At 38.3% G+C, this 25,889-nt stretch overlaps 1 protein-coding gene across 3 annotated transcripts; it reads right to left on the reverse strand.

Annotated features, from left to right (window-relative positions):
* Positions 1–4,993: 4,993 nt before the first annotated feature.
* Positions 4,994–24,868, reverse strand: brwd3 (bromodomain and WD repeat domain containing 3). Of its 3 annotated transcripts, none has more exons than XM_082169878.1 (40): positions 24,660–24,868; positions 24,466–24,524; positions 24,351–24,380; positions 24,149–24,208; positions 23,374–23,524; positions 23,114–23,212; positions 22,546–22,706; positions 22,047–22,268; positions 20,986–21,086; positions 20,809–20,879; positions 20,568–20,668; positions 20,342–20,382; positions 20,118–20,222; positions 19,822–19,975; positions 19,561–19,695; positions 19,065–19,193; positions 18,745–18,970; positions 15,720–15,854; positions 15,278–15,461; positions 14,596–14,686; positions 14,217–14,387; positions 14,008–14,081; positions 12,943–13,147; positions 12,754–12,852; positions 12,536–12,643; positions 12,278–12,402; positions 12,017–12,099; positions 11,308–11,419; positions 11,151–11,212; positions 10,905–11,060; positions 10,623–10,743; positions 10,380–10,505; positions 10,191–10,266; positions 9,976–10,026; positions 9,724–9,867; positions 9,452–9,604; positions 8,339–8,487; positions 8,162–8,238; positions 7,669–7,815; positions 4,994–7,236 (listed from the first exon to the last, which is right to left on the reverse strand). In XM_082169878.1, exons 1-40 carry the CDS (start codon positions 24,691–24,693, stop codon positions 6,560–6,562), a joined length of 5,205 nt encoding a protein of 1,734 aa, XP_082026004.1. In that variant the 5' UTR covers positions 24,694–24,868; the 3' UTR covers positions 4,994–6,559. The 3 variants fall into 3 exon arrangements, with proteins under 3 accessions (XP_082026004.1, XP_082026002.1, XP_082026003.1); XM_082169876.1 differs by having other exon boundaries at positions 14,008–14,084; positions 24,660–24,864; XM_082169877.1 differs by having other exon boundaries at positions 14,008–14,084; positions 15,278–15,458; positions 24,660–24,862.
* Positions 24,869–25,889: the final 1,021 nt, after the last annotated feature.

A 25,889-nucleotide genomic window follows, 5' to 3' on the forward strand; every position in this document is an offset into this window, starting at 1 on the left:
AATTAATGATAGCAAATGCAGTAATCCTTTTTCAGACGCTTAATTCATTGTCCTGCAACATTTCATAGCTAATAAATTCTTTTGAAATAACCATTTTGAGAATATTAATTGGAGATTGATTTGGACTGATAATAACAAATACTGTAGTCTGTATCAATAAAGAAGTTAATGAAATATACTTTAAAATGATATACAGTATATCATTTATCCAACAAACCTAAAAAGATATAGGCCTAAAACTGATCTTTATGTATGTACTGTATGTATGTTAGTTTCTTTTGGATTGGTGTGAAATATTTATTTAATACGTTCAGTGGAATTAAAATGAAAAATATATTATTTTTTATTATGACAAAAAATATATATATATAGACAAGAATCACATTTTTATGTTAAATCTTATAATATACTTGGTAAGTTTCACATAAACAAATGTAAATGTTCTGAATGGATACCCAATATCATAAGGCTCACATAAAGATTTATTTTGAAACCTTACAAGATCTTTCAAATCGTAAAGCAACCAGAGTTATGGACATTTACAAATAATTAAATTCCTTTTTTTATTTTGACTATACACATATGCCCTTTTCTGTTATCTTTTTTCCTCTCTCTACTTTCTTCCTCCTCTTTAATATGTGAATATATTTTTCTTTAATGTTTTTGTTATGAATGTTATCCTTAACGTTCATTATATAGTGTACAATAGCTGATGTTTAATTTTGTATTAATGTTTTATGTTGCTATGCAGTTCTTTAGAGCATTATATGTGAAACATTTGTATTTCTCTTAAATGCATGTTACATTGTTGGAAATATAAGCTGTGTATATATAAGGCTAATACTTTCTGAAAGTTATATTAAACTGTCTGAAAAAAACAGGGTTCACAAACTTTCTAAATATGTTCACAGTCCATATAAGCTATATATAGGCCTATGGCATTTAGTTTAAGTCAACATTTGAACGGCTTAAAGGTTTTTTTGTTTGTTTTTGTTTTTACATTTGTATAATTTGTACAGATGTTGGTGATATTTGTGTAAGTTAAACCCCAATACTTAGCCTACATTTAAACGTCTAATTTGGCAATTTCTCTCTCTCTCAAAACACAACACACGTCGTCACTAGCGCACAATGAATATATTTATATATCCTCCTGAGACAGTTGTCAATTTCATTTTTTTACATCATTACATGATTTGGAGTATAAGAAACAAATGGCGTAAAAAATTTTTTTATCAATCTTTTATGATATTGTGTCCTATGTAGAGGACACCAGGAGGCAGTAGGCGAAAAACAGTATATGTGACAAAATATCTTAATTCACAGTACTCAGAGTAGGCGAAAAGTACTGGATGGCCTACTTTCAGTGTGCATACATTAAACACTACAATCCCATGAGGCCACGGGAGAGGATTTATGAATGGCAGTGAAGCGATGTAAATGATGCTGGTAGGTCATATGATAATGAAAACATAGCGAATGTAGAAGGTCCAGATTACATTCATACTAATAGTGAAATCTCACCATAGGCTGACATTCAAATTCAATTGCTGATATCAACAATTGATTTTTTACTAGTTGAAATTCTAATTTCACATATCAGAAATACAATTCTTACTAGTAAATCCTTTATTTTCGATATCAATAATTCAATTGTCACTAGTTGAAATGTCTATTCTAGATACCAGCAATTGAATTGCTACTAGTAACAATGTCAATTTTTATATCAATAATTCGATTTTCATAATTTGAGACGTTGGTGTCTGTTCCGAAGAAGTTGGTGTCCATTCTGGAGACGGTGGTGTCCGTGCCAGAGACGGTGGTCTCCGTTCCGGAGACGTTGGTGTCTGTGCCGGAGACGTTGGTGTCCGTGCCGGAGACGTTGGTGTCTGTGCCGGATACAGTGGTGTCCATTGCGGAGTCGTTGGTGTCCGTGCCGGAGACGTTGGTGTCCGTGCCGGAGACGTTGGTGTCCGTTCCGGAGACGGTGGTGTCCGTTCCGGAGACTTTGGTGTCCGTGCCGGAGACGTTGGTGTTCGTTCTGAAAACTTTGGTGTCCGTGCCGGAGACGGTGGTGTCCGTGCCGAAGACGGTGGTGCACGGAGATGGTGGATGCTGGAGACGGTGGTGTCCTTGCCGGAGACGTTGGTGTCCGTTCCGGAGACTTTGGTGTCCATGCCGGAGATGGTGGTGTCCTTTCCGGAGACGGTGGTGTCCGTGCCGGAGACTTTGGTGTCCGTTCCGGAGACGGTGGTGTCCGTGCCGGTGTCTGTGCCGGAGACGGTGGTGTCCATGCCTGAGATGGTGGTGTCCGTGCTGGTGGTGTCCGTGCCGGAGACTTTGGTATCTTACAAAGATTTGAATTTTGGCCAATTTTTTTCTTTAGAGTGTTGATATGCCATCTAGTAAATACACTAAGTTTCGTCATGCTAGCATGTTTGGAAGTATTTAAATCAACGGTGTTACAACTAACCCAGCGTTAGGTTGTGCCCCGCTCTCCCAGTTGCGGGCCGTTCCGGCCCACTTTAATCCCTGCATACTTAACATAGGCTACTCATATATAGAACAAACTTTTTTAGCAGTTGTGAAGTAATTACTTATTCAATAAGTAGGCTTCCTACTCAAGAGAGTGTGCGATTTCAGATGCAGCCCAAGACTTAATAAGAAAATGAAAACAAGACTTTATAACCAAAACAATGTTTTTTATATTACATTTTTATATACAGTAGCCTATACCAGTAAATTTTTAGGTTCCAGGCTTTTTTTATATATATAACTTGTCCTCTGTAAAACAGATACAAGAATAGGTAATGTTGGTAAAAGATGTTTATATTTTAAATTTTTTATGTGACTGCATTTAATAGGCATTTGATGTAAATCCGGGTTTTCAGGACTTCGACAGCTCCAGGAAACTTCTATGAAAAACAGCTATGAAAAATATTAGAGAATGGTTTGATTTACTATTTTACTTTTTAAACATGGCCAAAAATGGGGTTTCCCATTATATACAATGTATCTATCCATTGTCTCTAATTTGCATTTGAATGTGTTCCTTGGGTGACATGTAATGAAAAAAGAAGTAGCTATAATAATGAGAGTAATAACTTGGCAACATTTTCATAATTTTTCACAGAAATATTGATATATAATATATTCCCTATTCACTTATGTCTCCCTAAAATGCCTGATAAGCATGTCCAGGTGTCCTCTACAGTGGACATGTATGAAACTGATTCATGTCTCATAACAGAAAGTCATATTCTGATTTGAAAATGTTAATTTACGACAAGCAATAATGTAAAAATAAATCAGATTTAAATGATAATTACAAAATATTATCATAGTCCCATAAGAGTGCTGAATTTAGTAATCCAGTCAATGTAAGTCCTATTTAAAGGGGTTGTTGAATATGATTTCACTTTTCTAACTTTAGTTAATGTGTAATGTTGCTGTTTGAGCATAAACAACATCTGCAAAGTTATGACTTTCAAAGTTCAAAGCAAAGGGAGATATTTTATTTTAAAGAAATCGCTTTTTAAGGACTACAGCAAAAGGCTAGTAGGGATTACACAACATTACTCCCGGGTTAGTGACATCATGAACCCTAAAATTTACATAAACCCCTCCCCAGAACACGATTAAAAGATTATCAAGACAGAATATGCTAATTAATGACTAGAAGATAACTCCACATAAGCTACATAAATTCACCAACTAACCATTCAGAAATGTTGTCTACATGTTGTCACTTCTTCTTTTGAGTCTCTCCATCTTTCTGACTTTGGGTTGAACATAAAAGGCTAAAAGTTTTTGAAATTTTCAGTGCATGTCTGTGTGAGGTAAAAGAACACAAGCTGTTGAAGCTCCACCCTCTGTTTCGGGAGCAGCAGCTCATTTGCATTTAAAGGGGCAGACACAAAAACAGTGCGTTTTTGCTCACCCTCAAAAAGTATAACTTTAACATGCTATATAAAAATATCTGTGGGGTATTTTGAGTTAAAACTTCACAATACACACTCTGGGGACATCAAAGACTTATTTTACATCTTTCGAAAAGTGCATTATACCACCACTTTAAAGACCAAGGAGAGGGAGTTGTCATGGTGAAACCTCCAAACATTTGGTATCTTTGAAAATCCCTGAATGTAGTCTTTACAGGACATCCAAACTAAGACTGTGGCTTATGGTCTCAAAGAAATTTGCCAAAATATGTTTTACAATATGTTTTTATGGGTGTCTATATATATACACCCATACAAATTATTTGAAAATATAAACAAATTATTTGAAATATAAACAGTGTCTATCATTTACTGTTTAGCCAGAGTGTGAACACACACACACACACACACACACACACATATATATATATATATATATATATATATATATATACACACACAGTCAAAGCAAAAATTATTCAGACACAAGATATAATTTTTTATATTTTTTACTAGTGGATGCGGGACACTATAGTTCATTTATTAGAGTGAGGATAGCAGAATAAAGTAAACTGTGACACATTATACTCAAATTCTTCAGGGACTACCAGTAAAATTTATACAAATTTGGGACCAAAAGACAATTTGACCTTACCATGTTTTGCTTAAGTGTTTTTTCTTTAATTGCTAATGCACCTTTTCACACCACAGACTGAACTAAATTAAGCATTGTTTGGTAATTGGTTGACCTAAATTGGTATTATCGAATTGTGTACTTAAATTTAACATCTGACAGCTATTCAACCTAATTCATTTGTGAGACAGTCTACAGAAGGATGTCCAAAACCAGTGAAATATCAACTGATCTTGTCATATTTTATTACCATTGTCTAAACTGTAGCGAATAAACTGTGATAATGTGAGAAATGTTGAAGGTGTCTGAATAAATGTTGGTTTGACTGTGTGTGTGTATATATATATATATATATATATATATGTATTTATATTAGAGAGAGAGACCCACACTATATAGATCAGACAGTAGAGCCTAATCACAGTTTTACACCTTTATTATAAAAAAAACCCCATACAAAACAAATAAACAGACATAAGCTTATGACATCTAACATCATGACCATCTTCACCATCAGTGTCATTGAACAGATCCAGGCTTTGTCACCCAATGACAACAGATCCCTGACACACACACACTTAAAAAAATAAAATAAAATTAAAAATTAAAAAAAAACACCATGAGAGATGAAAAGAATAGACTAAATAAACTCAGTCTGGTCAACTCTTTTCTAAGCACAGAGCCTGAGAAGGTTAATGCTGTATCCTGATTGGCTGGGAAAAGTCTTTCAAACAGGTGAGGAAAAGCAGATTAGGGACTGGATGGAGAGAGTGTTTTCCATTACAGTGCAATAGAGACAGTAAAAACTAAAGTGAGAAAAGAGGGATAAACAGAAAAAAGGTAAAAGAAGGGCAAAACAGAGAGAGAGAGATATGTACCAGTGTGTTAATCACATTTTTGTATACACCCTTTCAACACTACAAACCAAACTCATATTCAACTCATGATCTCTTCAATTTATGCTTTGTATTCATGATCCTGAAAATACACCAATGGAAAACACTCCAACATGGATTAAATGTGCACTAGATCATTTTCTTGTTGTCTCCCTTGTCCAGAACATAACAGTCTTTTCAGTTTTCCATGATAATGGTACAGAAGAAAAAAAAGATGAGAAAATAACCATTCTGATGCTCCTCGGATAGCTTGAGGGCACCGGCTTCAATTTACATTATATTTGAACCAGAGTCCAGGATTCAGACATCACCTCATTTCAACCAATCAGCTGCCACGTATACTTGACATAAAATGTGCAAACATCATCAATACTAATATTATCCTTACTGCAAGATAAAAATGAATCAAAGTGTATCATACAAGAGTGGAAAAATATAAATATATTCTGTAAAAACAGTCTGAAGTGTTTTTGTGTATTTGAACAAGAGGAGAAGTGCATTTCCTCCTACGCTTCACATAATCCTCCTCGTGTCTGTACTTTAATGGACGAGGAGTAGCACAAGTGATCTGGAAGTAGTTAATGCATCTCAGAGGTTGCACCTGCACTAAATCATATGACAAAAATGTATTATATTATTGAACAGAGGTAAATGCATTACCTGATTTAATAGTAAAGTCAAGTCAGCTGAATTATATGGTAAACGTAAGTGTTCTCAATGACCCCCCCTGTGTAAAAAAACAAGTATGAAAAGAACGCAAGATGGAGAAAGTGAGGAGAGCAGCACCATCTTTATGACTGGAAAATGGAAACCAAAAGAACCATGATGGGAATCAAAGTCATTCAGGAGGGAGGAAGAAAGGAAAGAAGGAAGGACCACTCCGGACTAGAGTAAGGCAGAGGTGGCGAATTAGTTGATGGCAAGGTAGTTTCCGTGAACACCAGAGAAGAAAAAGCACCACAGTCCAGGAAGAGTCATGAACATCAAGTCTCGGAGACAACAATAGTAAAAAAAAAAAAACATGTCACAAAAAGACAGTACTAAAAACAAAATCCCTGCAGTATTGCTGTAGTGAGGATCATAAAATGTCAATGTGTCCAGCCCATAAGATGGCTAACCCTCGCACGTTCAGTCATGCGACGGACCCTTCCAGAACGTGACATTCCTAGATTCAGAGGGTCTGTCGTCAGCCCCTCCTCTTCAGAGTCATCGTTGTATAGAACAGTCCTTCGTCCCTGGTTACGAGTGTTAACCCGCCCTGACTTTGGAGTCCTTTGATTTGACCTCTGACTTCCAGTTTTTGTTGATGAAATGAGGTCTTCATCCTCAGACTCCTCTTCCTCATCCAGCTCCTCTTCTTCCTCCTCAGGTTCCTCCTCTTCATCTGGTTCTTCCTCTTCCTCAGGCTCCACCTCTTCTTCTTTTTCGTCCGCCCGCCGCGCTCGTTTCTCAGGTTCTGTTGTCTGCTCTTCTCCTTTGCGCTTTCGCTTTGCGTTATCGACAGAGGATGCTGGCTCTTTGCCTTTCTGTTTTTGTTGCGGGGCTTTGCTGTAGTCATGATCGCCGCCGTCTGCAAAGCCGCCCACCTCAGTCCCGCTGTCGTCGCTCTCAGACGAAGACGACGAGGTTTTGGAGGAGGACGATGCGGATGTTGAGGAGGATGATGAGCTGGTACTCTCACATTCAGAGACCTCTCCCTCTTCTGTTAATGCTGCTACTCTCCTACGTGAACTTCGACCTCCATTTGGCAGGCAGTCATTACCACCTAGGACACAATATCAGTCAATATCAGGAGGCAAAAAATTCTTTGCAATATGCATTATACACTCATATGCCCCAAAATGCGGTAAAAAAAATCATATTTTGTTTTCTATTCTAATTTGTTTTAAAATGTAATCTATTCATTATGAAAAGCTGAATTTTCAGCATCATTAGTTTTCAGCGTCACATGACCCTTCAGAAATCATTCTAATATGCTGATTTGCTGAAACAGAGATGTATTTTTTCAGGATTCTTTGATGTTCAAGAGAACAGCGTGAAGAAATGAGACAAACAACATGAGAAATGTCTTTACTATCACTTTTGATCAACATGATACATTTTTGCAAAATAAAAGTATTAATTTCTTTCAAAAAAAAAAAAAAAAAATCTTATTGACCCCAAACTTTTGAGTGGTAGAGCACGTTTGTTTGTGTACCTGAGGTTTTGCTTGGTGTACCTCGGCTGCGTGTAACTCGGTCGGCTCCTGCATGCTCTGATGAAAAGGACGAGGAAGAGGAGGAGGAAGAGGATGAGGATGAAGAGGAAGGCTGACTGTCTTCATCAGCTTGTGCAACACTCAAATCTGGTGAAAGAAGCAAACACTTTGAGTCTCCCATGAAAAAAAAAACAGCTGTGACTTAAGGTGGCGTCTCACTAGCAGACTACTACTAAACCTACAGACAGTTATTATATATATAAAAATTAAAAAATATTCACCCACAGAAAATAGCATTTAATCAAGCTTTATCCCTGTTCTTCATCAACAGTTCATAAAATGCCAACAAACTAAATTCACTATTATTATGATCATTAACATTTCTATTCTACCATTATTGTTGATTTGAGACAACCCCAATTTGGAAAGTCAGGGTTCAAACAAAACCCAAGTTCCCACTGGTAATTACAACATCTCTAAGACTCTTACACACCTTGAGAGGATTTCCTTGAGCGGGACTTTGGAGTGGTCAGGGAGGTTTTCTTTACAGATTTCTGTTTTCCTTTGGGGCTGCCGAAACACACAAAAGTTTAAAATAGATCCACAAAAAAGAAAGAACAATCTGTGTGGACTCTGTACCATGATTTGACATTGAGTGTACATGTTTTACCTGTTGGGATGGGAACTCTGCAATCTCTTGCTGCAATTGAGTCTCTGTTGACTCCTACGCTGATTCTGAACAGCAGATTTGTAGTCTGAGATTATGGGAATGATTTGATTCTCAAAGAACGCCGACAGACTCAGAGTCATACTGTAGATCTAAATAAAAAGCAATATCAGAGTCATACAGTGGATCAACCGTCAAAAGGCCTAAAACATACTTCATGCATGAATGCAATATACTGTTTTAGTTAATATATAAAAGGTATCTTTAATAGCACAACAATATTAGATTTTTAAAAAAATATATCAACCATTTACCCTACTCTTCAAAATTTGGGGTCGTTAATAGTATAGAAGTAGTTTGTATGTTTCTGAAATAAGTCTCTTATGCTCACCAAGGCTGCATATATGCGATTAAAATAAAACAGTTATAATGTGAAATCTTTATTAAAACAATTCTTTTCGTAATCGTTTAAATATATTTAAATTTTTAATTTATTCCTGTGATGGCAAAGCTGAATTTTCAGCATCATAACTGTCTCACATAATCATTCAGAAATTATTCTAATATGCTGATTTGCTGCTCAAGTAACATTTCATATTATTATCAAAGTTGGAAACAGTACTGCTTGATATTTTTGTGGATTTTTTTCCCCAGAATTCTTTAATGAATAAAAAGTTCATCTGAATTATTATTATATTTTTTTTAAACAATAGGCTGTGACCAAACATTTGAACGGTAGTGTACATGTAGTAAGAAAATAAATACATCTCATTATTTCATTCATTGTAAAGTAATGTAATGTAATGTAAAGTAATATAAAAGTAATGTTTATAAAACTGATAGTTCCAGGCATTGATTCTGATTTGCCGCGTTTGAAGCCATTGTAAAATACTCCACAACCATACACCTGTGACCTCATTAGATCAGTATTACGGCACCACTGCGCCTAAATATTAAAATAAATATTTTTATGGTCTAATTTTATATTTAACTATTTTATAAAAGCAATAAGCCCCATGAAAACAGCTAAACAACGTCCTAACAACACGTATTGCTTGATTATAAGAGTGATGAGTGTGATTGCGGGAGAGCTGGAAAAAAGGGTGCTGGTCTTACTCTAGATTTCTTGTTGGGCGTGTAGGCCTTTGAATTACTGAAGATAAGTCGCACATCTTTGGCAAACTCTATGGGATTCTCGTAGTTCCCACCCATCAGGGTCTCAGAGACTGTGCCCAAATCCATAGGAGTGTCTATAATATCACGGTAATCCTGATACAGAGAGAAAAAGATTAGATCTGAAAGATTTCCAACATGGAATACAAGAAGTGACAGAAAAGTAAAGGAAGGAAAGAAAGGAATGATAGAACGTAGAGGGAAGAATGTGCTACCGGGTAGATGAAGAGGTCAACAGGCTGGCGGAACGGTTCTGAATCTCGGCTTGCCATCATTCTCCTCACAAGCTCTTTGCATTGTCTGTGCCATGCGTTTATATCTAGGACCACGCCACGCTTCTGAGGCACATTACTGGACCTCTGTAAACGATGGGAGGGGTTAAAGAAAACACACTTGGTACTATAATGCTTTCATAATAAGTAGATTACAAAGATTAATTGAACATGCATGTGCTTGAATTGTCTCACCCTTTGACCAGTGGAGGTGCCGGGAGTGTCCGAGTCTACATCCACAGTCTCCTAGAAAACAAACAAAGACACTGAAGAGTTCATCATCTTCACACTAAAATATATACACCAGGCCGCAGCTTCCCAAAGCTTAGGGACACTGGTCCTGGGTCAGTAGACATACTTATTGTTGAGCTCTGTACACACAATTCACACACACAGACTCCCAAGCTCACCTCTTCCTCTTCTGCACTGCTGAATTCGGTCTTCATCTTATTGTGCAGATCCAAAATATCTGTACAACTTTGATCCCTACAGACACATGTACAATAAAAATGAAAAAGCTCAGCATGGTCATTGAGCCCAGCAGGTGAACCAGGGGGATAGTAATGTAAAAATGTGTAAGTGATCGTGTTTTCTCTGACCTGATGAAACGCAGCAGGACGTCGCTGACCGTTTTCGCTGCTGTGACAATGGGGCTCTGTGGTTCGTTAAATGTTCGAGCATTGTGTTCGATGTAACGCACTTCCCACATGAGTGCTGAGATTCGCCTACACATACAAACAGAGGCGTCAGAACTCCAGCAATTGTCTGTGTGTGTACCTGGAAGAACGGGGCACTCATTTTTGTCTGATAATGCTATCAGTGAGGTAAAGGACTGAGTATACCTGTAGAAACGGTTCACTAATCTTGTTCTGATGGTGCTGAGGTCGGTGAGATAGGCCACAACAGTGCAGTACAGCGGATATTCCCTCAAATCTACAGGGCAGGAGAACGCCTTTGCCACATCTGTAAAACACACAAGAATAAAATCAAAACAAGGAACATGCTATATTATGAACAGATATTTTAAATCACAATAATGTTTCACAAAATGACAGTTTTACTGAATTTTAATCCGTTTTTAAATTAATACTGAAAGTAGCTTTGGGTGGTTTGTGTGCACTTACCGAGCGTTAGCAGCTGATCTATGGCCGCGATTACTCTCTCGCACTCCTCATCTCGTGTGTGCAGCCCCCACTCTCCCTCCCGTGGGCTGTACAGTAGGGACTGAAGCTCGTCCTCTGTGACCGGGACACTGTCCCCAGTATCCTCTGGGACTTGAGCTGTGGACAGTCAATCACACCATTAGACATGCCAGAATGTGATGCTGATTTACTGTCAGAGCTCATGGGTGAAGTAAAGAGTGTCAGTACCTTCTTCAGGTATGGGCTCTATATCCCACGGACTCATCTTCTCTCTCTCTCCATTATCCCACCTGCAAAATAACACACCAATTATTGATACTTACAGCAATAATCAGCAAAAGGTTTAACTTCATACTCTGGTAAAGCGGGTATCAAACCCATGTACCTGACAATGTAGCACTGAAACAGGCTGTCTGGATATTCAGACTGAAATGGCTCCTGACACTCCACAGAACCAAACCACCAGGCATCATCAATGATGCTCCTGAAACGGTGACCTGCACACACATATACAAAAGCTGTTATTTGCAACTTACATGTTCATTTATGATCATAATAAAATTAGATTTCAGAAACCTACACACTTTTGTCTTTACCACAACAGCATTAATAGAATAATAACCTATGCTATGCAGTCACTAAGGCATTCTGCGTGTTATATAGCATGTTCTGGGTGGTCGTTTACTGGCTCAAATCAAAAAAGCCCACCCACAAGTCTCTATGATATTCTTGTATGGCTCAGGTTAAAGGTCTGCAATCTGCATAAAGTCGGGATAAATAAATGGATTGTGGGCTGCTGCAAAATATAATTATCTAATAATAACAGCACGCACAAGTCTGTCACTGGCGATCTGAAGAGTAGTGTGTGTGGAAATTGGAAAACATAGCGAAGTGCAAATTTTAAGCTCAATCACGAAAAGTAATAGCACACCTCTCTTCAACAAACTACATGATTTGAGGCATCATTTATAGCCTCAGCGCAAACAAACTGAAGTTCAATACTTTGGGTAGAGGTTTGTTCATATCCAAATCCTAAGCTTGAGCACTAGCTTCAGCGACACTTGCATGCACTACAATTTAAAACACAAACATACCAGGTTGCCAGTTTCGTGCTTTGGCCTCATTATAAATCTGTTGTAGCACCAGAAAGTCAATGACATCAGGCATATCATGATACCTAAAGAGAGAGAGATAGAGACAGCCATCATTTACAATCTCATTTTCATGAAGAATCTTATCCTAACATCCATATTAAATTTATTAAACAGTATTTTAGTATTTTTTTGTTTTAAATCTAACAAAAAAATCTAACAAAATGTGCCGGTGTGTGTTTTTGCAAATATAAGCATGCATACTTCAAGCTGAAGGATTCATTGGTCATTTTCCCTGAGGTGGGGTCCAGGAAGGCCAGTTTGAGGCAGCACAGAGTTGGCGGCCCGACTTCATATTTAATACCCACTACTTTTACAGACTCCTGATCCTAAGAGAACAAACAAATAACATACATGTTCCTGTTGGTCTGCCTGCAGAATGGGTCAACAACGTATGATGCAGACCAGATTATGCCTAATAACAAGTGAGAATGATCATGAGACAGGAAATGAACTTCCTACCCTGAGATCCAAGCGGTTCCAGGGCTGTTTCTGAGGATTCATACTGTAGGTTTTGGCACGACACACGGCTCGGACATATGCTTGATGACCCTGACGGAAATATATCAACTACAGAGAGACAGAGAGAGAAATGACTGCAGAAAGATGCATGCATAATGCAAATCCTTGTACTTATTTCTGGTCATTTAGTGAGCATGTCTATATTTAAAGGAACTCACCTCATCTCCCATTTGAGGTACGAAAGGTGATCGTCTTGGAATTGTTTCCATGATCCAAGAGGGGGGCAACCATTCCTCTAATTCTCCAGCAGGCACAGACTAAACACGGACACACATTATTATAATAGAAAAAATATGGATGAATGAATGATGAATGGATGGATGAATGAATGATGAATGGATGCTCACACGCTGTTTAGTCTGTTTCAGTTTCTTTTTCTTTTCAGTCCGTCTACGCGTTCTCTCAGCCTCCCCTTCTCCCCGCCCTGTCCCTTCCTCATCCTCAGAGCTACTGCTCCCGGCGACAGGGGCCGGCCTTCTGGTTGTTCGTTTGGGGGGCTGGAGGTTGATTCCCGCATCTGCCGTCCAATCAGAATACTCACTGGATGAGTCACTGTAAAACAGATTCAAACAGGAAAGAGCAAAATAAACAGCAAAATCTAAAAATGCAAACCATGATCAAACAGCTAATTGTCATTAACTTCACTGACTTTTAAGTTAAACACTAAATCAACTCATTCTGAAAGACTACTAAAAACAAACAAAAAATGTAGTATTAAAATATACAACCGTACTACCTTTTATAGTAATTTTACTATTTTGCCTAATGAATGTTCAATTTGAGAATTGTTAAAAATTATATTCAGTGTTACAAATTTTTGTGTGTTTTTAAGAAATAACCTAAGTTAAAGGGTTAGTCCAATCAAAAATTAAAATTCAAACCCTAAGACTTTCGTTCATCTTCGAAACACACACACACAAAAAAATCTGAGCGGTCTAATCGATATGAATGGAGCGGTTTAGCCCAAATTTTCTGAAGAGACTCGATGATGATGAACAGATTGAAACGAGGCTTTGATTCACATATAAACTGATAGGGACGGAAATCGCTCAGATTTTATAAAAAATATCTCCAATTGTGTTTCGAAGATGAACGAAAGTTATGGGTTTGTAACGACGTGAGGGTGAGTAATTGATGACATAATTTTAATTTTTGGGTGAAGTAACACTTAAAAAAAGAAAAGAAAAAAAAGAATGATACCAATAAATAAAATCTCTAATATCTGCCAATATATTGTGAATCCCTAAATAAAATGCATGTTGTTAGACTTAGGTTAATTTTTTTTCATTTTTAGTTTTTAACTTCATATGGAATTAAACTAAGCCAGTTCTAGACCAACTTCACAAGGCTTCATTTGCATTATTGATATTGTTTTATGTTGTGAAATATATGTGACTAATTGGAGACTGAACCTGGAGCTACTGTCATTCTCCCACTGAGCTTCACCATCAGATGACCCATCACTGTTCTCATTCTGGTCCTCCTCCTGCTAGGTGCACACATACAAAAAAGTAGCATATTTAATAAAGCATTTCAAAACTAGCGCTGGATTAAAAAAAATATCTTGATGGCCTATAAAAGATGAGCAGAGTTTGAGGCCAAACACAAACTGCTGTCTTACCTCTGCTTCACTGTCGGACTCTCTCTCACTTTCCTGGTTACGGGTGTACGAGAGCACGCTTGAGCTGCGTCTCCTATCTCGAGTCGAGCGGGTCTGATATGTGTGTCTCCTCTGCTGAGCCTTGCGCTGAGGCCTTCGTAACATGCGGACGCTGTTACCCACCGGCTCACTCTACAGATAGATGGGGAGAAAGTGAGGTTTTTACTCTAGACTGGCACAGTAAAAAGTGACTATGTTTGTTCGTTTTTATTGCCATACCAGCATCTATGGCTAATTTCATGGCAAGATAAATTTATCTTTAAAAAGAAACAACAGTAACAACCAGTAGAAATTAACAAAATCTGACATCTTTGTTTGTGTGCATGTTTATTAAACTCACTCCTGTTGTGGGTGCAGATTTTCTCCTCTTCTCAATGTTGTAGAAAAACCTTTCCACCTCTCCTTTAGCAAACCTAGTGTCCTCCATCACTCTAAACAAACACAAACACATCACGTCAGGGTTTGAGCTCAGAAAGCCGTTCACAAGAAACCTACATGGACAGTTTAGTGTCCATGTGTGATTTCTAGACCTGGAAAAGTCTTGTATATTGTTAAAATCTTATAACTCCATATACATTTTTCAAATCAATTTTCAAATCAAGTATTGTGTAGAATAATATATTTTAATCCTTATCTTTTATCTTAGATTGCAGACAAAGGGGTAAATTGTTTATAGTAGCTGCTAGTTTTAGCTTTTTTTACTTCGTTGACTAATGGTTTGCTCTTACGTAACCTGAGAAAAATTACGCAAAGTTATGTAATCCGCAAAAGTGAGGAAGAAACAGAGTTGCACAGCCAGCACAAAACTAATCCATTCAGTATGTTGCGTTCTTTATTCAATCTATTTTTCTCTTCGTTTTATCTGCGTTTACACTTTAAATAATAAATTCTGGATGTAACATTATATTCTACATACTGTATACATCCAACATTACACTACCAGTTGAATTCAGTTTGACCACACTATTCACCACACTATTCACATCTCAGATTTGAAAACTGTTTAATTGTCATATTCGTACCTGAAAATGCCAGCCTGAACTTCATTAACCACTACGCGCCGGCTCCATGCCAACAGGTCTCTCTCAGTGGCCATCTGACTGCGGGGGGCATTGTTGTGCATCTGTCGTACACCCTCAACTTGTCCGCTACGTCGCAGCCCAACGTTAGGGGGTGATAGAGGACCACCGGCCACTTCAGCACCTACTGATCCAACAGCTTTAAGTGTCACAACCTCTAAACTAACAGCTTTCACACAAGTGACCTTTAAGCCAACAGGTGCCAGTCTTAAAATGCAAAATACATTTTAATATAAAAAAAGTTCCAAATCATATAGTATAGTAATTACATTCTGTGCAGTTTTCCCTCTTCAATGTGTAATAATTTTACCATAAGAAAATTCTCCAGCAAACCACTGAAAATGCTGTAGAACATTTCAAAGGGTTAACTGTGGCTTGCTCTCACCTGCAGGATTTCCTGGGTTGCGATGCTCATCGTGCTGGTGCTGGAGCTGCCTAATCAGGTCATCCAATGGGCTTTCTTCCTGAGAATCCTCTGCGGTCTGCTGGCCAATCACCTGCTCAACCACTTCGCCATCACCTAAAAACATTAAAAGACTCTCAACAAGCTAATTTAGACTAAACACTAGACCAGTCCTCGAATAAAAGGATTACACATGACATGACAGTAAGAACAGGGAGGTTTTCATTTAAAATTAACCCTAATGAGGTCCTCATCTTCATAGCTTTCAATAGGAAATAAATTTGAGCCAAAGGCCCTGTTTACACCTGGTATTAAGTCGTTATAATTAAGTCGCAAGTTAAATTGAGTTGTCGTCGATCTGATCACAAGCGGATGACGCTAAATACAGGTGTAAACGGGGTCTAAACTTTTGTCCACTTTCGACAACTTTCAGAGGTAGTCGAAAATGCATTTGACCGGATTGCTTTCGTAGTGTAGATGCGCTAATGTGGTCGAATGCGTTTGAACAGCCACAAAAAGACCGCCAAATGCTTAAACATTACGGGAAGCGCACTAGCCAGATGGGATTTAAACTTTGTCGGCTGAAGATCCAAGTTTGGTTTGAAGGTGAAAAACACACCAAGCACAACGTTCTCTCACTATTCCTGATTTCTAACAGGTCTTGGTCTTGCGGCTGTCAGAGCAGAAACGAAAGCTGCTACTCTCCGTATATTTTCCATCGTCTTGTTTCGTGTTCAAATGTAAATTGTGTGAGCTCATTTTGTTCATTAAACCGAAAGTTATGAAACCTATACATTTACCCACCCATAGACCCTCCCCTCAAGACAGAAGTGGTTGAAAGTGGACAAAAGAGACGAATTAAAACACTAGGGGTAAACGGGAATGTGTCTCCCTCATCTACTTGTGATCTGATTGAACAAAACGCATCTTAATACCATGTGTAAACAGGGCCACACAAGTGGTGTGTGACTGCTTAAAAGGACAAAATGACAAGCAATTTTGTAGCTACAGCTATGGTTCGAAAAAAATAAAAAATAAAAAGCACACAGCATTTTGTGTCGAATAGTACATGCCATCATTTTTATTTAATTAATTTATTTGGATTTTTTTTAAATATAAAATAAGGCTGCGTTTTTGCTGAAGCATTGGTATTTTTTTTTATCAAGAATCATGACATGTCGATAGTATAGGCAACTGAAATTCCATTACCATGGAGCAAAGCAGGATGTTTTCTTACATCTTACTTGAGAAATTATTTATTAACTTGGCTATAATTAGTTGTGAAAATCTATCAGGGCTCCAGACTAACTTTTTGCCTTGGTTGCACTGGTGCGCCTAACTTTTTTATTTAGGTGCACCAGCACAAAATTTGGGTGCACTGAAAATTTTCTCGGCTCGCGTCACCTTTAACGCCACAATTTCAAGGTCACCTTTTTATCACGCTCTATATACATTCATATTATGTAAATGATTTTAAACAAGAATAAGGTGTAGGTAAAAAAAAAAAAAAAAAAAAAAAAAATGTTTTAAAGGGCTTCACTGAGCTGCCAAACTAACTATTTTGAGTCTCTAGCTCAGGCGCGGTATAGGCTCTACCTCCGTCTCTGAGTCGGATGCCATCTCCGACGAAGGACCAGGGCATGGCATCTTACCAGGGACTGGGGAGAATGGTGGCTGAAGTAGCTTCATGTCTGGGCTGTTGTCGGAGCATTGACCGGGGAGTAAAGGGTTTTAACGGTATTCCTACTCTTACCGATACTGCTTATCGATCCGGTACTTTAACTGTATTCTTATCGGTTCTTTTTGTTTATATATATATATATATATATATATATATATATATATATATATATATATATATATATATACATATACATATATATATATATATATATATATATATATATATTAGTCTAAAAAGTATATATAGAATATATATAGAAATATATATATTCTATATATATAGAAATCTAATAAAGTAATCAAATGTAAAATAACACTGCATAATTTTTCATAAATAGATTAATGCTTAATAAAGCTGAAGTTATTCTTTCAAGAGCTTTGTAGTGATTTTTCTCTTGTTGTTTGATTCGCAGTAATGGCGCAATCGTCCGCATGTTTATTAGACTGCGGCCCCTTTAAGACCGAGTGCAGATCTGATGCACCATATTCTCCCAACTATTTCCATAACTACGTCCATTTAAGACATAAACTGTTTTAAGTGAATCTCCAAGCCGGTCATTTTGACATACTTTTGTGTACATTTGATCGTTTAGACACGCACATTAAACCCAAAGTAGGCTATAATTTGCTTGTCTTGGTTTCGGTTTCGGAGCGCGTGCCGCCTTGCGAACAACATCTCTTGCGCAGATTTTGTGCTTTTAATAGCTCTTTTAATTATTTAACGCGTCTCGCAAGTTAGCAACAGTAGCTAGACTGCATTTTACAACAATCACCGATCGTGCTGATTCTGTCGTTAGGTTTGAGTTTTAGGGAGAAATGACAGTGTAATGCTGCGAATGGAAGAAGTTGCACTAGATAGAATGCGGCTATAGTTTTTAATGGTTTTACCTCAATATATTATTTTTTATAATCTTTGGAAGCCGAAATCTAAAATAAAATCAGACTAATATCACAGACCTTAAGTGTAACCAGGCTACGTTTGAATGTTTAATTCTGTCCTCCGTCATCACTCATTAAGCGTGAGAGAAGAGTGTGAGTTCCGTCAAAGGAGAACAAACACTTAGTTCGTGGAGAGGCAGCAGCGGATGCGAGGACGTTAGGTGCACCGGTGCGACCTAGGAAAAATTTTAGTCGCACCCTTACAAAATTTGGTCGCATGTGCGCCCAAATTGGTCGCAGTCTAGAGCCCTGTCTATGACTAATATAATTTAAAAAAGACAATTAAAACTTAATTACTAATTATTACTATGGCTTTACAATTTATTAATCGTGAAGCGAAGCTTTGTGTCATTTGTTATTAGCCATGTAGACCTGATAAATTTACCATTAGCCATGTAGCCGAGCTGTGGCACAAGCTGTTCCTCTTTGCAGTTTTCTCTTCCCGGCACCAGGCGCTGGCAACGAGGTGGGTGGGGGTTCCCATCTACGTCCACCAGGAAAGGCGGAGGCATAAGATGGGGTGCCTGCTGCGTCTGCTCATCTAGAACAAAGTTATTGGAGTCCCGGATCAATGGCCGGAAATCCGTATGGAAGAACATTTGGTCTAGAATCTGAAAGCAGAGAGAAGCATTGGAATGTGAACAAGAGTGGATTCGATCAACTGCACAAAAGGCAAAGAATACCACAAATCTGACACACACACACCTTTTCATAAGGCTGACTGCACCCAAAGCCAAAGATGAGAAGATGACCATGAGAGTCTGTGCAAGCAAAGTGCTGGCCATCCATTGAAAATTTACAATCAAAAACAGCACCATGTCCCTGGCCCTCAATCTAAAAGAAAAAAAGAGACAGAAAATAATTAAATGACTGTGATAAGCAGTACTTTTATCAATATATAGACACTACAGTATACACTACAGTTCAAACGTTTGGGGTCAGTAATATTATTTAAAGTTTTTTGAAAGAAGTCTTGTGTTCACCAAGGCTGCATTTTATTTGATAAAGGTAAAAACAGTAATGTTGTGAAATATTATTACAAAATAAAATAACTGGTTTCTATTATAATACATTTTATTATTTAAAAAATATGTATATATGTATATATTTTAAAAAGTCATTTATACCTATAATATTTACAGGTCCATCTATTTTTTTAATAAGCTTAAATTGAAACTGCAGATCTGTCATGTCATCTCACCATATTGAAAAAGTTTCTGATCTTCTGGCCTTTGCTGAGGTCCCAAATGTAGATGTTACCATCATGACCAGCCGATAACAATATCCGTGAGTCAAAGGGGTGAGCTTCCAAAACAAACACTTCATCATCATGACCCTATGGACAGATAAACATTGCCGTATTATACTATATAATCCGTACAGTCACAGAAAGTTCCTCCAATGAATTACAAAACAAGGACCGAAAGGAACAGACTGAATTCTGCCTCTCACACACACATACCGACAGCACATGTAGTAATTGGCCATTTGCTGAGCTCCAGACTTTGAGGAGGCAGTTTGAAACAGCTGTGATGATGGAACGATCGCAACGATCCCACGCAACCATGGTCACCACCAACTTTGGCGATTTATCGTCGCCTGATATCACAGCACTCCTGTGAACACAATACATATGTCCACATAGACGTAAAAAATCCAATTCAGGGACCAACTACATATTTTTTCTTCTCCAAAAGAACAATATTTAATGTTAACAATTAGATTCAGTTCAAACTGTGCTTGAGAACACACACTGACCCTGGTAATCTGGTGGCCATGTCCAGCACAGTACTCTTCCATTCCTGCTGTTGGTAATGCCAAATCCTAGCCGTACCATCCCGACTACCACTCACAAACCTGAGACTGGAGATACAGAGGAAGCCAACACACAAACACATTTAAAAACACCCAAAAATCAATAAAGATTATGGTACATCCCAATGAACAAGCACAAAAGGAACCATAACATATCAAAAACTCACCTGTCGGTGTTATTGCAGAACTGAATAGCAACAACTTTATCCTATAAAACAAAAACATGCATTAAAATTAATTAAACTTTTAAATCAGCACATTTCTAACATTTTCCATTCTACATTATTTTTTACAAGTTCTGTTCTTTTCTGTCTATTATTCTCCTTTCTATCGCTATCTCTCTTGCTTTCTTGTCTGTCCACTGGCTTCCTTTTCTATTTCTCTCGCTCTCACCGTGTGGGAGTCCAGGTCAGAAAACTTCACAGGCGTCTCTGTGCCGAGGTAGTAAACTCTGATCATGTGATCTGTGCCTCCAGTGGCCAGAAACATTCCACCTGGGGTCAAAGGACACAATGTCAGAATTATAATCTGACTCTGATCATGAGAAGATAATAAAGAGACATGAAAAAAAGTTTAATTGAATCAGATCATTGAGTGGAAGTGGAAGTTGGAGTGGAAGTGTGGGTTAACACACCAGAGCTGAAGGAGCTGCAGGATATCTGAACTCCGGGACGAGAACGTTCCATGAACTTCACAGGCTTTTCACTGCAAACACAAACACACAGCTTATTGCAAAGTTACTCTGAATAATAAAAGTGAATCACAGGTTTCAGACAAAATGTGTCATTTAAAACGTACAAATGACACTTACACAAACTTCATGTTGAGTGAGTTCCACTGCCAGAAACACACCATGCCATCAGCTCCAGTGGTGCCCAGATACCGAGAGGAACCTATTGCTGATGGAGAAAACTGCAGAGACAGACAGAAAAATATCCTTTAAGCACCAAAAACATCTGAATTAATGCTACCTACTAAAGCAATCACCATTCTGGGGAGGGAGGGAGGGTTACTGTAAAATAAAGAATACTAAAATAAAGTGCCCCCATTATGCTATTTAAAGGATCCTATCCTAATTATGTTTTTGAGGTCTCTTACAATAGGTTTACATTCATCCAAGGTCAAAAAACACTTACTTTTTTTAGATATACATTGCACACCACCTCATTTCTCAAAGAGTCTGAAAATGGTTTGTTCGAAGATTGTCTCTCTAAAGTTTAAACCCCTCCTTTCCGAGAGCCTTCTCTACTCTTGATTGGAAAGATGGACGACTCATTTCAGCAGTTTCAGCGATTCTTTCTTTTAGGAGACATTAACTTCATGTCGTGCATGTTGATCTTTAAAACTCTGCAGACCTTTTACATTCACAAACAGCCATATTACACACTGCGTGATAGGTAATATTCGAAAAAGAATCTTATTTCACAGTACAACTGTAAAATTTAAATTAATATTTTTAGATGTCTTAATTTTTCAACATTAAGCCATCATACTTTTATTTTGACGAAAAAGCTGCAGAGAGCCCTTAAAGTTTCTCTTTTGCTGACAACAGATGGTTTTTAACCACTTCTCATTACAAAGTACTGGTTGGTGCATGTTGCGTTCCTAAATGCATGTTATAAGCGACCTACACTCACAGAGCATACAGAGATGAGTTCCTGTGGAAAAGCATTTACTGTGAAGCGAGCAGATCTCAAACATTGAAAACTGAGCTGCCAAGTTTATTATATATTAAGATTAGGAATCAAGCTAGAAAAAAGAAAAGGTGTGATGTTTGTGTGGAGGTAGGCAGCTCATTCCACCAGAGAGGAGCAGAGATGGTGAAGGTTTTGTGACTTTGTGCCTCTATAAAGAGAACTTGTGTTCACACACCTGTATGGAGGTGATGGAGGCTGTGTGCCCCTGCAATACAGCCACAGGTGCACAGGTACGCAGGCACCACACGCGGATGATCTTGTCACAACTGGCTGAAGCGAGGAGCGAGTTCTCGAAATTCACTGTCATATCTGAAATCTCTGCCGCGTGTCCACGCAAAGTGGCAAGCAGACGGCCATCATCTGTTGCCCAGATCTTCACTAGACAGTCGTCAGAACCCTGACAGAAACACATGTGCATAAACCTTGATTACAAGCGCACACACAGAACATATTACAAAACTACTGATACCAGTCTTTCCTGCATTAGTATTTAGCAGCAAACTGAGCAATGGCATGAAAACGACATCAAAAATGCATGTGCATGGCTTATAATTGTCTCTGCATGTTAAACCAGGACCGGAGTCAACAATATTACACAATTCACTTTTATGTCTAAATCAGGCCCAGTTACTGCCATATCCTAAACTTCTGAGTGTTACACACATCCTCTTTACCGTGAAAATGCGCCGTCCAGTGCGATCAAATGCCACACAGTACACTGATGAGAGATGGCCCAGGATCCTCCGATGCATCTTCATGTGCTGGTAGGTGCAGGAGGGGAAAGCGTGGCCAAATCGAGCCACTCCTGTTTTTTGGCGAGCACCCATGATTGACACTGAGCAGAGAGATTTAGACTGTTACAATCAACGGAACAACAGAAGCTGGTCTACACCGATGGACATTATTCTATCACTAAATAACATGCTAAATAAGTGAAATTCATTCAACAACAGATCATCAACATCGAAGTCGCAATGAAATGATTCTTAAATAAGAAATAAGTTTAGGACAGGGACTTGGTTCTATCCATTGGTCGTTGATTGGATTCTGAGATGCGATTATGACACTTTGAATAAAAAAAGTAAAAAATGAATAAAATTTTTTATTTAATACCTACTTTAATCAGCTATCATGAAGCACTATTTTCAATTAGACACTTTGTGCACAAACCCAATTAGTCTGAAACTGAACCCAAAAACAGCCAGCACCAACAAGCTACACCATTTAGTTAGTAGGACTTACCTATATTTGGTGGTTTGGCACAGTCTACAGGTGGTTCTGGGGGCCGTCCCCTGTGCAGGGCGACTACTGCAGAACCACTCCATACTGAATGAGAAGAACCTTTGAGAGAGAACAAAAGATTTAATTGTTTTAGATGGAGAAAATGAACGTAAGGGAAAGTGTTAATGTGTTTGTGTGCTATTCTCAAGTCTTTATAGTACAGAATAACTGAGAAAGGTTCTCATTGTTCACTCTATGTAGTGATCTTGAGTACATCTCACTTTTTGCTGTCCGTAGTAAAGACTGTCGTCCGGTGCCCAGTAAACTGTGTACTCCAGGAACACTGGGAGGAATGTGTTTATCTATCAGTGGGCCAATCTGCTCACACACACGCAACAGGTAATCCGCAGGTATGTGCTGATTTAACAACACCTGAAACATACAGAGGTAATTAATACATAAGGTGCTTTGAAAGACACAGCAAATCTTATTTGCATTAGGATTAAAAATTGAATAGAAATAACAATATGCGTCACACTATATTATAGTATTAAAGAATATATTTTATTTTATTATAATTTAAGATTATAATAATAAACTAGCGTGAATTTTGCTTTATTCACCAACATTTCCCATATCATTCCCGAAAGACCACCCTCTCCCCACCCCACCAGCTTCAGCCAATCAGACGCCTTCTCCACCCATCTTTTTCGTCTCCTAAGTAGCAACTGAGGTTTGATTGGCTGCCGCCTTTGGTTGACGCAGCAACCCACCAATCCGCTCTCGATATATCTGCGCTGCAGTAACGCCCCCGGCCGGCACGTACAAAGCCTTTCATTTCAAAACAAATACTTTAAATTGAAATTCCTAAAATCAAAACTTTCCCGCACTATAATATAGACTCGTGTATATTATAAAAATCAAATCCTCGCCGCTAGCACCACGTTCTCACATCAGTGCTTTTATGCACTGTAATATAAGTAAGCCAAGCACCTGTGAGAGTTTAGTACTGTACTTCACGTGCGTGTATGTGTGCGATAGTTTATTTAATCTCACCCAGTCTTCAAAGCTTCGCTTAAACAGCTTTCCATCCCAGCTCCAGCGCTTCGGAATGATCTGCACACAAACACAGCGGGGGGAAAACACATCACATGCGGGATTTAGACACGCAGCCGCGCTGGGATGAGGAGGAGATGCTGATGTTGGGATATTTGAGAGAAATAACGAGTTAGAGTGGGAGAAGAGGCATGAAACTCACCTCATATTCGTGCATCTCCTGCAGCAGCATCTACAAAAACACACAGAGTTACACACACACCGTAACACACAACCATTGCTACACACCGACACTCACAAGCCATTTTCCGTCTCACCTGAGCGGATTTCTGACATGGTCCTGACTGCAGAAATCTGGCGATCAGGTAATACAGTTCTGCAGAGAGAAACACAACAACAGCAATCATTAGCTTTAGCTTAGCCTAGCTTAGCCTCACAGGCTAATGCTAAAACAATGCTTAAAGTCTTTCTAGCGATAAAGACGCAGAAAAAACGCCAGAGAGGTGCCCACCGGCTTCAATCTGCGAGCACGGTTCCGCCGCCATGGCCCGGTCCGGGCGGTGAGTGGAGGTTGGTGAGGCTCTGCTTGCTAAGAGCGGCCTGTGCTGTATTTGCTCTCAGCGTTTCGGCCTGCAGCCGCCGCTCGCGCTGCTTTGTTTGAGCGCCCCCGCGCGGCAGCCACACGCCAGTGTCAGTGCAGTACCGCGCTCCTCCGCCAGGGGCGCTCCGAGAGCGCACAGGTGAGCTCACCATTTCCACGGGCGGACATTTTGCATGGTGTGCTGGTCTCTGTTGGGTGATTTGTTGAAACCAAAACATAGATGTATTGCAGTAAAAGGGCGCATTCCTTGTTTAACATCATATTGAGGATCACAGGTCTAGCGTGTGTGGGTTAAACATAAGATATGTTGAACATTTCCATACTCTGAACATCTGAACATTTCCATACTACAATCAATGTGCCATATACATGGTGTTATGTAAGGAATAGGTCATAAATATTACGTAATACAATTATGTAATGTGCATTTATCGAATAAGTGTTAAAATACATCCATCATACATTTTAGTTCTTTAACAAAATGTAACCCTGTTGGATATATGTAGAAATAATTCACCCTGTTTTTTAGTTTTTTTTGTTTGTTCTTTATTGCATGTTTCACTTCATTATGTAATGTACATGATACCTCTGATTTATTACAATAAAGTTATTAAAACGTTAATACGCAAATTATTTGACCTGATTTGATGTTTTCTGCATAGTTATGAAGAGCAGAGCAGAATATGTTTAGGCTGTCAGTGTGTTGCCTCAAACTTAAGAGGTCATGGATGCTTGCATTCATTCATCAACTAGAGACACACAGCAAGGGTCGGAATCATAGCTTTCAAAGCTATCTAAAATGCATTTATGTGCAGTTTTAATGTCTAAGGGACACTCAATTTTCTAACACTAAATAAAAAAATAAGCTTTTTTCTAAAGCCACAAAAGCTTTCTAAAGCTTTGTTGTTTTCACTGAATCCTTTTTGCTCTCTATCCAGTTTGTCTCAGAATCTTTTTATTAAAGATGATAAACAAAATATACATTTATAATGGCATTCATATGTGCAAATAAATAAAGCAGATGCACACCAATAAAATTGGGGAGGGGAAAGAGTACAAATAAACAATCTAGTTTTCATATTTGTATTTACAGTGTTTGTCTCAGCTGTTGTGATTAGGATCATTTGTTAAGATTTAAAT

The sequence above is a fragment of the Leuciscus leuciscus genome (genome assembly GCF_965113295.1).
Source record: "Leuciscus leuciscus genome assembly, chromosome: 5".
NCBI lineage: Eukaryota > Metazoa > Chordata > Actinopteri > Cypriniformes > Leuciscidae > Leuciscus > Leuciscus leuciscus.

What these genes read in the sequence shown, in the direction of transcription:
- brwd3 (XM_082169876.1), bottom strand. Translation starts at nt 24,693, where the DNA reads ATGGCGGCGGAACCGTGCTCGCAGATTGAAGCCG. An exon ending in AGGAGATGCACGAATATGAG is followed by an intron (nt 24,209 to 24,350) that starts GTGAGTTTCATG and finishes GTTTGTGTGCAG; the next exon opens with ATCATTCCGAAGCGCTGGAG. An exon ending in CTGGACGGCGCATTTTCACG is followed by an intron (nt 22,269 to 22,545) that starts GTAAAGAGGATG and finishes TGTTTCTGTCAG; the next exon opens with GGTTCTGACGACTGTCTAGT.